Genomic DNA, 12,210 nt, shown 5'->3' with positions numbered 1-12,210 from the left:
GCAGTTTGCACAGGTCCGTCCTCCGGAACATTTGACCTTCCTAGAATGACATCTCTGGCAGCTGCTCTCGGGTTGGGAGCGCCAATGAGTTAGCAATGTCAAAGCCCGTTGCATGTAGAGAGGAAGGGCCTGCCACACACGCCGTCGATTTGATCTTTGGTATCGAGGTTTCTCTCCGATCGCCCATCGTCTTCTTCTCGATGAGGCGGGCAAGTCCTGTACGGTAACAGGACTAGATCCGACCTCGGACGACTGGATGGATAGCTCTTTGCCTTATGCTCGGCCTCTCTACTCGGCTCACACCGCCGAGCCACTTGGAGAAACCGGGGAGGTTGGCGGTGCTTTCTCCGGAAAAGCGGTCACGGCGTGCTCGGGCTTTACTCCCGCGAACTTAATGTTATTTGTTTTTCGTCCGTTGGAGCGACTGTTGATGATGGCAGCTTGTTTTCCAATCAGGAGCCGAGTCCCCACTGACTTCGGCGAAAGTCAGTTTGCCGAGGACACCTCCTTCGGCATAGTGCCCCTTGCCGACTTGGCAACGTCAGGGGCACCCTTTCAATACCCACATCTTACGTGGGCGTTGAATGAGCGAAGACCATAGGTATCATCCAGGTCTGAAGATACTTCGGCGGAGTGTCTGGTACCGGCCGAGCACTCGGAAGCTGGGATGGGTATGCTAAAAGTCAACCAGGAATCTTGCGTCCGGAATCGGAATTGCCTACTTGACAGATGTCGTGTTGTGTAGAGCCGCACGCAGAGCGCGACAGTCCAAACAACCTTATAAGTTGGGTTTGGATGTTCAAAGTAAACATGGAGCGCCCATCCGTTCGTCGTCATGCCTTCCGCACATATCGTAACCTCTCATCACCACGCCGGCAGTGAAAGTGAGGACTCCGGGCCCTCCGCTGGTAAAGAAGCGGATGTGTTCCACCACATCATTCCCTCACCCAGCCCACAACCGGAAAGGCCAGGCCCAAGTGCCTGGAAGAGATTTATATCAAGTCAGAAATGGACGCCACGACATTGCCGCCGGGATTTAACCCAGAAGCCCAGCATGTCCACATCCCTCGTACTTCTTTGCTCGTTCGCCGGTGTCGTCTCAGCTGCCAATCTCTATTACACCTTCCCGGTTCTCAACAAAGCAGCCGATGAGTTTGGGCGTCAGCTACGAGCGGGTGTCACTCATCCCCCAGCTCCTACAAGCAGGCTACGGTGGCGGCATTCTGCTGCTCTGCCCGCTGGGAGATGTCTTCCGCCTCCGACCCATGATCCTCACACTATTGACCATCACCACGGTAGCATGGGCTGGTCTGTGTCTGACGGACAACTTCCAAGTTTTTACGGCCCTCAGCTTCTTGACCGGCTTCGTCACCGTCAGCCCCCAGCTCCTGCTCCCGCTTGTCGGCACCATCATGGCTCCCGACCGCCAGGCCACGGCCGTCTCTATCGTCCTAGCCGGCGGGATGATGGGGCTTGCTGTGCCCCGCGTCATCACGGGGATCATCACACAGTATACCGATTGGCGAACCATCTACCGGGTTGCGCTGGGCCTCCAAGTTCTGCTCGTCGCCGCTATGTGGCTGTTCTTCCCGGACTATCCGCTTCTCCGCTACGAACAGGACGCCAGCCCCGAATCCAATCCCTACCAAGACCACCAGGAGGACCAGCCCTGGTTTCGCACGTATACCTGCGTCCTGCTCGACATCATCCGCATGGTCTTCACCAAACCCATCCTCGCGCATGGCTGCGCTGTGACGTTCCTAACCAACGCGGTGCTGACGGCCTTCTGGACGACGCTGACGGCGCACTTGGCCGCGGCGCCCCGTAACTTCGGGCCGCTGTCAATCGGCCCTGGTCTCGCTTGTTGCTGTCGCCACCACGTCCGCTATTCCGTTGTACAGCTACCTCGTCATCGAGAATTTTGCCACCTACATCGCGGCCGTGGCGGGGATGGTCCCCGGTATTGTGGCCGTAGCGCTTGATGCGTACGCCGGCGAGCGGATCGGTGTTGGTGTCGGGGGCGCCATCATCCAAGCGGTGGGTGTGGACTTTGGGATCCATGTGGCCAGCATCGCGTACCGGGCAGCCGTGTACAGGGAGCTGCCGGCGACCAAGGCCAACGTTACGTTCACCTTTAGCGCTTTCATTGGGCAGCTTGTTGGGACGAGTGTGGGGAACGTGGTGTATGCCAGGGGTGGGTGGGCACAAGTTGGGACGTTGAACATTGCCCTTTCTGCGGGGGCAACCGTGATCGTGTTATCAAGAGGGCCAAAGGAGAAGGGCTGGTTTGGGTGGACCGGGGGGGCAAACCCAGGACTGAAGGATGGAAGTGGCACTCCGGCGAATAAGGAGCAAGTGCAAGTTGTATGATAGCCTGTGCGACTACAACAACAACAACACCTTGTGTGTGTGTGTGTGTACCTATTCTCGGCCTCTTCCCTCTCTTCGTTATCTTCATTCCGTACCCTGCCTCTGCCTCTGCGAGTATGTACATTATCTACGCTTCTCTAGGTAAGGTAGGTAGCCTTCATTTTACCAAGGTGGCCGAGGAGGCTGACCTCCCCGTTCAAGGCCGTTTTCCTGTTGTTAATTATTATTATTATTATTATTATTATTATTATTATTCATACTCCGCTATGCCCTAGGGCGTGCCGGACCCTTTGCTATTTAGTGTACAGGAAAACCGTGCCCTCCCGGGCCGGGTGAAAAACCCATACCAACAATCATGGAACGATGCGTTCTGGTGAGTCTGCGTAGACAAAGCAGGTATGGCAATTAGTCGCTAGTTACTCGAGAAACTGTCTAAAATATCTAGTAAATAACGTGAAATCGAACCACTCCTTCTTCGATTCTTCCAGATATCCAGTAATTACACACTGGATAGATGTCCTACCCCTTTACCTGCAACGAATAAGAAGTCTTACCTACCTCATTTACGCCTTACTGGTGGTAACCGAATATCACTGCTAGACTCTCAAAAGAAATTACCCAAATCCGGCTCTCTCAGCGTAGAAATTGGGAGAGCCGCCCAAATAAATGTTGACCGATCACTAGCTCCACTCCTCGTCATCAAGGAAAGACGCCGTTTCGGTTGTTTCTGCTTCGGCTTTATGTCCTTCTTGTGGTCTGTCGGTTGTGGTTTCGGTTCCCGAGGTGCATGCTCCGATCCAGGACTCGTCGCATCAGAACTTGACAGCGTTTCGCTACTCCCGTAACCTGAAGAGTATCCAGAATCCTGCCACTCGTCCCAAGCGGTAGACCCTCTTGAATGGCCGGGAAGGGATTTGATAACAGTCTGCAGATCGTAGTGGAGGGTAGAATCGGCATTCCATATCTTCAGGTCTGCTGACAGCGCTTCGAGTTCCAGTTTGATTTCATGGAGCTTGTCCGCATCCAACTCATCCCTAGTTGCTAAAGATGCCAGGATGTCTGCGAGCTTTGAGAGAGCCACGGTTTCTTCTTGCGAGAGAGCTGCCGTGGTAGGCTTGGGATTTGCCCGCCTTCGCGCGAATCCATGTCCCGGCAGATTGCGGCCGCGGTGAGAAGTAGGTCCCGCTTTCTTTGACGGATGGTTGGGTTGCGTGGTAATATTATTCCCATTTGCTCTCTTGATGAATGAAGTGGTCCGAGGTATGTTAGAGTGTTTCCTTGTAAGCCCAGGGCGACTTTGTGGTGTTGCAATCTCGGGAAAGCTGTCCAGCGTAGGTGAATCCAAGCGCAACACCTCATCAGTATCGCAGCTGGGATGAGTGCCCTGTTCCTGAGGGATCAACAAATAGCCGCGGAGTACATCGAGAGAATCAGCTTGGTAAAAAGCCCGCTTCTCCTTGGTGGCAGAAGACGGCGTGCCAAAAAGCTCTACTGGGCGTGATGATTTGGAAGGCTTTGCGATATGGTGTGTCACAGGTTGCTCAGTGACCTTGGATATCACTGGGGCTGCCTGCTCGACTTCGGAATCGTGGGCCTGGATGGTGTCGGGACACGGGCCATCGCTACAAGCGACGATACCTGCTTCATTATCCGCAACATTCATTAATGTAAGATGACCTTCGCAAGCTGGCTCTGAGATGGGATCATCATCGAGGATGGTCGCCGGATGCCCGACTGGCAATCGGAAAGTCGGGCACCACTCGGACGAGTCAGCAATGATGGGGCGGCTTATCGGCAACCCCCGAAATGTCTTGGGGCCCTCCCACCGAGGGCGAACAGCGGGCGTCGTGTTGTTATTAGGCCTCTTTCGAAGCACGGTCCTGACTGGCTTCGCGGAAAGCATGCTGGTTCCTTTCAACCACCGCCGGATTGGGGACGGGGTGGAAGAGGCTGCATAGTCGGTTTCCGCGCTCCACCTACGCCACGCTCGGTGCAGACCACGCCCCGTCTCAAACATCCTTGTAGCTCTCTCTCGGAATCCACTCGTGATAGTGGTGTCTCGCAGGTTGTCTGAAGCCGTTGATGCGGCCTTGTCTTCTGTCCCGGCAATGGGGCCAGGAGTAATAACGACGACCTCCTTGCTTGTATCCATCTCAAACTTCTCCCATTGACGGCGTCGGGCTCTCAGGGGCGACAAGTCGCCACCATTAACGGTGAAGGTTTTGCGTACAGTTGTCGGTCGCTGTAGAGAGGCCCGCATAGAATGTTGTGTGTTTATCCAGAGTTTCGGAATGTTGAGCGGGCCATCGCAGGGACTGTAATCACATGGATCTGGCACGTCGTCTCCGAGCACATCTTCCAGAAGATCGTATTGGCTGGAGAGGAACTCACGAGGGTCCGAACAGTGGTTATAGAGAAAGTTCCCTGGTAGCTGGCGGCGGTAAATTTCGGCGGCGATGTAGTCCCCCTCCATATGGAAGATGGTGGCTAATAAGCCGGTCGTTTCTGCGCCGCCCGCGACATCTCGCCGATCCAACTTCTTAATCTTTGCCCATTTTCCCTGAGCGTGGAAGGCCCTCTTGCACATCTTCAACGCGTCGTCGAACGAGTAAGTCGATAGATAAGCGAGCGCCAGAGCGTGGAGCATGGTCCAGACCACCGGGCCCAGGCACAAGAATGACTCTTTGCGGTTTGCTAAACCAAAAACGATCGGCTCAGCCTTCTTCCAATCGTCCCCAAATAAGTAGCACAGGGCTAACTGAGTTTGGAGCCGCGGCAAATTCTCCTGGCCGGAGCTTGCTTTCTCTTTTCGCTGGATCGCCTCGGTGAGGAACCCAATCGCCTTCTCGAACTCCCGGCGTCGAATACTGTCCTTGGCAAGGTCTTCGAGGCCGTCTAGAAAATGTTGCTCAAATTCCACCTCGTCGTCTTCATCATCCTCGACCATAGGCCATCGCGGGGCTGATGTTGAAACCCGGAGGGATCGGGAACTAGTTACGACCGATACCGAGTCTGTTGGAGCCGAGACTATTGTGGAGGGTGTTTGGTGGCCTGAAGCATGCCTACCCGCAGTTCTGATAAAAGTTTCTACGCGTTCCCGGCGGTGAGCAGGAAAATCACCTAGCAAGCTACCGCTGTGGTCACGGATGGTGCTTGCGGTAGAGCTGGCGGCGGAGTGGAAGTGCCTGGCTGCTTCGGCGAGGTTTCGTAGGTTACGGGCGACGCGCGAATCTGAAGAGGGATTGTGGTTGAACCCATGGCGTGGTTGGCGGGATGCTAGAAGCGCCTCATCAATGGAAACCTTGAGCCGATCGAGCTCAAACAGAATCATATCCTGCGAAGCATTGTTTCGGAGCGAGAGCGACCTAGTCCTACATCAGTCCAGTCCGACCTTACAGCAGCAGAGTATCTCTTACACGGTGACGGTGTGGAGCAGGGTCTGTAGAGCCCAATTGGACTTGTGAATCCTGTCTCTGAATATACCGATGTCCGAACCATAGGCGCTCAGATCTACGACGGCGCGAAATCTCCATCCGAAGGCTCTTGTGCTGGTGCTGCATTTGATCTTATCCACTAAAACAGCCAATTCGTTGAGGGTTACTTGGCAATCCACGAGGCATAGCTCACTCTGGTGCCATAAGTCCTCGTTCACATGAGTTGTGTCAAGGGGGTGACAACCTTTTAGTGTACGCTCCACCGCTCCCAAAAAAGCCGTTAGACTGGCTAACTCGTTACAGAGTTCCGTAATGCGCGAGTCTGCCGTCTTAAGAGAATGGACAAAGCGTTGGAGCGACGTCGCGACCTGCAATTTGTCCAGTCGTGTCAGATAGCCCGAGTCGGCAACAGGCGTCAACATTGAATACTTACAGTGCCGGCGACTTGAATCAACGTCACCGTCGATGCTGTGATTGAAAGAGGGTCCATTAAGGCGGGCTTGCGATCCAATTGTCTCACCTGAAGCGTAAGGTATCAGCCTGGCGCTGGAAGGACTCGTCGACGCCAGGAGCAGGCTTCCCCGACTGGACATAAACAGAAGATGGAGGCCTTGAGACCTCCGCACGCGGTGGCTGCGCATTGCTCCAAATCGCCGTGTGTAGCAAATCCACCTGTATGGTTCGCTTCTGATGCCTTGCAAAATGCCTTGGGGCGGCCTTTGCAGATGGATGCATGCACCTCGACGGCACTGTTGTGATCCTGCCGAATCAACGTCGAGAATCCAAAATCGGTGTGTCAAATACGGACTTACGCACAGCCACAGAGAGCTTCGGTGAGAAAGCCTACCGGTATTGCAATCGAGGTGATACATATAATAATACTGGCACGCATCAGCTGAAAGGGGTTTTTCTTCAGTAGCAGCCTGAACGTAACCATGCTACGCTATGTATGTCGAGGTAATATATTATACAACTAACACTGGAACCGCATGAGCTGAAATGGTTTTTTCTACTGTGGGGGACTGAACAGAAAAATACCTGCACGCCATGGGATATGTCTCATATCTCTCACAGTTGATAAACCGTATTTACCACTTGATCTCAGTGTAAAAGGATTAATACCTTCCATGGTTTACTAATAAGATCGATCTGAATCAAACAAAAAAGGCAATACTGTTATTATGTGGGTTGGCAACGACGGAAAGCTCGTTCGGTCGAAATGTGCATAGTTATAAAAGTAAATGAAAGACCACCTACAACGGAATTCGCGACCTTTAATCGGCCGATACCTCTTATTGGGTTTTTCCCTCTTCTCTTCTAATTATTGGGTTCATGTTTCCAACATGGACTCAAGCATCACTGCAATGACGTCATGGGGAATGGCGAGAATCTACTGGTCCTCCATTAACACCTACCCGGCAATAACTCTAGGTAGGTATGTTCTATGCCTATGTACCCTGCAACACCTCAGCCGTTGGCCAGCCGGTCACTGAAAATAATATAAGGACATGAGAGACAACGCGCAGCATGAAATACTGGCGGTGGGTAGTCGAATATTACGCCGATTGCACTTTCACTGACCACTATCTGCTTCTAGGCCGGTGCCGTGGCGGCATTTACGGTAGACCTGCTTGTGTACCCATTGGACACAATTAAGACTCGGTATCAGAGCCAGGGCTACCTTGGTTTGAAGAATAATTTATCGTCCACGAAGGGAACACCATACACGGCCCTGAGAGGATTGTATCAAGGGATTGGAAGTGTCGTCCTCGCAACCCTCCCTGCTGGTGAGGCATACCCCGTGTGTGCCGCGAGTGCCACTGTTGTCGACTAAGCTATCGTTTCCAATCTCTAGCTGCCGTCTTCTTCGCCAGTTACGAATCGACTAAGCCTCTTCTCAGGCATATATTACCCAACGCAGTTCCGGGTCCCGTCATCCATGCCTTCGCATCGGCCGGCGCTGAGATGGCCTCATGCCTTGTTCTTACGCCGGCCGAGGTGATTAAACAGAACGCTCAGGTACTGCAACGATCGGGATCGTCTTCGCTCGGCCAATCGTCCTCCTTACAGGCCCTTCACATGCTACGTCGCAACGGGGCCGGCGTGACACGGACGCTGTGGAGAGGATACACCACGCTGCTTGCTCGAAACTTGCCATATACGGCAATTCAGTTTCCTACGTTCGAATATCTTCGGGCTTGGATATGGAGGCAACGGCGGCAGGGTCACCATTCTGAGAAGGCTTCATGGACCACCCCAGAAACAACGGACGGCGGAATGAGTGTGGCAACCCATGATAGTAGCTTCCGCCCTCTCCTCGCCGAGACAGGGCTGGTAACGGCGAGTGCCGCGGCGATTTCTGGGTCTTTTGCAGCAGCCATAACGACACCGGCTGATGTTGTAAAAACGAGGGTGATGCTCGGAAACAGAAACGACCCACAGGGACCGAGCGGCGTGGTAGAAATTGTGAGGATTGTCCTCCGCGAGAGCGGAATCCGAGGTTTGTTCCGAGGCGGCTCGTTGCGTGCGGCATGGGCAGCGCTCGGAAGTGGGCTTTATCTGGGCTCGTACGAGTTAACAAAAGTTTGGCTGAAGCATCGGTTGCCATAGGTGATCGCTTGGCTTTGCTGAGCTTGCAACCTACACGATGGCTGGGTGGGAGAACACAACGGGGGTGGGAATCGGGGGTTGGAGGGTGCTGTACCTGAGCAAGCTGGCAAACCTATTGCTTCTCGCCGAAATACAGGATCTAACGACGCTTGACTGAAAGTTTTGACAAATGTTGAATGGAATTTCCATTTTGTTCTTGTGTCGCCAACACTTACATTGCTCTTCCGGCGTCCAATGATAGTGAAACGGCAAGGCGTGCGGCCGAGATCGCTGAGATCATCGCCACCCCGGATCCGTAGGAACATCGATTTCCTCCGTTTACACAGTATATTATGCTCCCGGTCGGGTAATGTATCCACGTCTCCATCCATCTGGAAGTCGTGCCTCGAGCTCCGGAGGATTGTCCCACCAGCCGAGACGGGGAATGCAGGCATCCCGCGGTCGGCGGTGAGTATCCACCAAAGGAGGCAACTGACAGTAGTTTCACCAACTTGGATTGTGCTTACAATCTGACTCGGAGCGGTCAGCCGAACAGCCATGTTCCCTTGTTGGCCTTTCAAATTTTGCGGTAAATCTGCGTTGCGACGGGGATGATTTCGATGACACCACCCCTGTAACCGATGGCGCGATCCGCGTGGTTTCAGCAACATGCCCGGAGGCCATTTCCTCGCAGCGGTCGGCGGGTCCTTCCAGGGGAAACTCGGGAGGCATGGTTGAGATTCGTGATTTACTCGCGTCATGTCACCAGCGGGTGACTGCTCATCGCTTTTGAAAGCCTTAAGAGCCTGCCTTGCCCCTTCCATTTGCCGTACCCAAATCTTCCAATTTGTCTTGAGCAAAAAGTCTGTTCGCTCCTGGAAAAAAACCAAAAAAAGCCAGTTGGTGTTGGACCAAAGCTGACGATATCACAATTGCTCCTTCCTTGCCCGCCCACACTTTATTGAGGATCCTTTAGAGACCGCCGCCACCCACCATGACAGTCCAGCAAGGGCCGGTGCTCGTGGCTGAGATGCAAGCCCAGACGTTTCGGGACTTGGAGACAAAGAAGAGCTCGGTCGTGGTATCCGAAACCAAGGCCAAGGTTGCCGTACCAAACCACAGCCAGGATAGATACCTTGTTGTCTCGCCATACCATGAGCAGGAACACCTCCTAGATCTCGAAACCCTCGATATCGAGAACCAACTTCTCGCCATTTCCTTGACCAAGATGGAATGCCTACGCCAGGACTATGCCACGGCGCCGTACGTCCAAACATTCAACTGGGAGGAGGTCATCGAAACGCTCCGGGCGCTAGCCGGGAGGCTCAACCATACTTGGAGGAAGACTTTCTTCTTCGTGGTTGCTTTCCGTTCTCGCATACCACCGACAACGGTGTATGCTGAGCTCGGTACGCTTGACAAGGCGGCTCATGCCGAGGCCACCGCAAGCGGCGGCTTTTTGAAGTACGTCTGATCAGGGCCAGAACTGGCCGGAGACTCTGCTAACACTTGTGGCAGGTATTGGTTTGGGACTCCCGACGCCGAGGGCCGCAACTTGGCGACCTGCATCTGGAGATCTCAGGATGACGCAAGGAAAGGAGGTATTGGCCCGGCGCATCGCAAGGCGGCTGGTGCTGCTCGGTCCTTGTATTCTTTCTGGAAAATAGACCGCCTCAAGCTGACCGTCGAGGATGGTGTCAAGGACTGGGCGATCACGGCTTGGGATGAGTGAGAGCGGGGCCGAGGAAGAAGAAAGAGATAGAGAGATCCGTTCACCTGGCCCTTTTGGGGCGGCGAGGTTTGTTTTGGTCCTTCGGCAGCAGCGGCGATATCCATAGAAGGCATAGGGTTAAATGAAGACGGCGTTCAGGACTGAGCCCATTCAAGAGCTGAACGAGGGGTTGTCGCGTCGGCCATCTGCCGAACGAAAAGCCCGGTACACGAAGTGGACGAGGAAGAGGGACTGAATGAGAACTAGAGACACGCGGTGGCGTCCGGGGTGGTTGTCAATTTAAGGCGCGTGCCTCACTGCCCCGGCGGCGTGGGGGAAACGTGGGATGTTGCTGTGGTGGTGTCGAATCATCAGCCCGTGCTCGAATTTCGTGACCGTTAGCTAGTACCTATTCGAGCAAGCACCACATGATTGTGTCTTGCTGGAAATTACGAGAGCCGGGAGCACGGATTGAACAGGAACCTGTTCTCATCGTGAATGTCGAATTTCAATCTGCATGAGTCTTTCTGTTGAGTCCAAGATACAGTCGCAGATAGGGCGCTGGGTGCGTCTTCCGACAAGTACAATTTAGTTGTTCCTGCGGGTTGTTCCAGCGGGTTGGACCGGCGGCACCCGCGGCTGCGCCACACCACTAGTTAGCCACATCTCGTTTTTGTTTGGCAAGCCACTTTTTTTGCGCTCGGTGCCCACAAACGAACGAGATTTCCGAAACCCCCAAAAGTTCGACAGCAGCCTCAACAACCGGACAACGATCCTCGCCGGAGCTCGCTTCTGAAACCCCATACTTCGAGATATTGCGCAATCACCTTTCGAAATCATGGCTGACGCGCAAAAGGATGTGCCGTGCAAGTCGGCGCAGGTCGAGTCACTTGTATGTACCCAGCCAAATTTCAGACAAGGACCAAGTGCCCCGCCATGTGCTTGGGCGCATCGCTAACAGTGGTGCCAGGTGGTGATGAAGATTGTGAAGCACTGCTCCTCGAGCTTCCCGACCACCGCCACGGGATCCATTGTGGGTATGGACAACAATGGAGTTATCGAAATCACAAATGCCTTCCCGTTCCCCACGGTCGACGTCTCCGGCACCGACAGCCACCAGTCCGACGCAACTAGCCTTGCCGCGGCCGCTCCCCGCGCGAAAGCCAACATCGCCTACCAGAACGAGATGATTAGACACCTTAAGGAGGTTAATGTGGATGCGAACAACGTCGGTTGGTACACGAGTGCGACCATGGGGAACTTCATCAACCTTAGCTTCATCGAGAACCAACACCATTACCAGCGCGACAATGACAAGACGGTTGCGCTCGTCCACGATGTCAGCAGAAGTTCTCAGGGCGCCCTGAGTCTACGCGCTTTTAGGTTGTCGCCGGAGTTCATGGCTGCTTTCAAGGAGGGGAAGTTTACAACGGAAAGGTCAGAGCACTCTTGGACCACGGCCCCTGTGTCTTTTGGCCATTGTCACTGACTTGAATCGGACTCGATTAGCCTCCAGAAGTCGAAACTAACATTTAGGGATATCCTCGTCGAAGTCCCTGTGGTTGTCCACAACTCCCATCTCCTCACCTCATTCCTGCACCAAATCCCCGCCCCACCAAAGTCGGCCGAGATCCCGCTTCCGGCTTCGCTCGAAGACATCCGTCGCGATCCCGCTCAACTGCCCGCGCACCCATCCTTCGACACTCTGGATCTTTCGATCGATCCTTTCCTCGAGAAGACCTGCGATTTGTTGCTCGATAGCATCGAGTCCCACTACTCCGATCTCAACAACCACCAGTACTATCAGCGGCAGCTTACCCGTGAGCAATTCAAGATCACACAATGGCAAACAAAGCGCAAGGCAGAGAATGCTGCGCGCTTAGCAGCAAAGCAACAGCCCCTTCCTGAGGATGAGTGGCAGAGACTCTTCAAACTCCCGCAGGAGCCCAGCCGGCTTGAGGGCATGCTCAACGCTCGGCAAGTTGAGCAGTACAGCAAGCAAGTGGATGGTTTCACTGCGAGCATTACCACTAAGATGTTCGCCGTGAGGGGGAACTTACTGCCCGAGTGACCGGAGTTTTCTATCAAGTGGGCGGCGGAGATGCG

The 12,210-nt window shown here is 54.1% G+C and overlaps 5 protein-coding genes across 5 annotated transcripts; 4 read left to right on the top strand and 1 right to left on the bottom strand.

Moving 5' to 3' along the window:
• Positions 1–1,148: 1,148 nt before the first annotated feature.
• On the top strand, positions 1,149–2,370 carry CHGG_05050 (uncharacterized protein; the record flags this gene model as incomplete). The annotated part of the gene is made up of 2 exons (XM_001224263.1): positions 1,149–1,840; positions 1,902–2,370. 2 exons carry the CDS (start codon positions 1,149–1,151, stop codon positions 2,368–2,370), a joined length of 1,161 nt encoding a protein of 386 aa, XP_001224264.1.
• Positions 2,371–2,974: 604 nt separating this feature from the next.
• Positions 2,975–6,294, bottom strand: CHGG_05049 (uncharacterized protein; the record flags this gene model as incomplete). Its single annotated transcript, XM_001224262.1, has 3 exons — positions 2,975–5,741; positions 6,099–6,172; positions 6,238–6,294. The coding sequence occupies 3 exons, from the start codon at positions 6,292–6,294 to the stop codon at positions 2,975–2,977; spliced, it is 2,898 nt and encodes a 965-aa protein (XP_001224263.1).
• An 853-nt stretch (positions 6,295–7,147) lies between these two features.
• On the top strand, positions 7,148–8,414 carry CHGG_05048 (uncharacterized protein; the record flags this gene model as incomplete). Its single annotated transcript, XM_001224261.1, has 4 exons — positions 7,148–7,239; positions 7,331–7,349; positions 7,402–7,591; positions 7,660–8,414. 4 exons carry the CDS (start codon positions 7,148–7,150, stop codon positions 8,412–8,414), a joined length of 1,056 nt encoding a protein of 351 aa, XP_001224262.1.
• A 973-nt stretch (positions 8,415–9,387) lies between these two features.
• Positions 9,388–10,125, top strand: CHGG_05047 (uncharacterized protein; the record flags this gene model as incomplete). Its single annotated transcript, XM_001224260.1, has 2 exons — positions 9,388–9,857; positions 9,912–10,125. The coding sequence occupies 2 exons, from the start codon at positions 9,388–9,390 to the stop codon at positions 10,123–10,125; spliced, it is 684 nt and encodes a 227-aa protein (XP_001224261.1).
• An 836-nt stretch (positions 10,126–10,961) lies between these two features.
• Positions 10,962–12,175, top strand: CHGG_05046 (uncharacterized protein; the record flags this gene model as incomplete). The annotated part of the gene is made up of 3 exons (XM_001224259.1): positions 10,962–11,042; positions 11,096–11,541; positions 11,614–12,175. The coding sequence occupies 3 exons, from the start codon at positions 10,962–10,964 to the stop codon at positions 12,173–12,175; spliced, it is 1,089 nt and encodes a 362-aa protein (XP_001224260.1).
• Between the last annotated feature and the right edge of the window lie 35 nt (positions 12,176–12,210).

The sequence above is a fragment of the Chaetomium globosum genome, genomic scaffold, assembly GCF_000143365.1.
Source record: "Chaetomium globosum CBS 148.51 scaffold_4 genomic scaffold, whole genome shotgun sequence".
In the NCBI taxonomy this organism is placed as follows: domain Eukaryota; kingdom Fungi; phylum Ascomycota; class Sordariomycetes; order Sordariales; family Chaetomiaceae; genus Chaetomium; species Chaetomium globosum.
The sequence above is the reverse complement of the archived record's forward strand: the minus strand, read 5'-3'. Positions and strand labels throughout refer to the sequence as shown.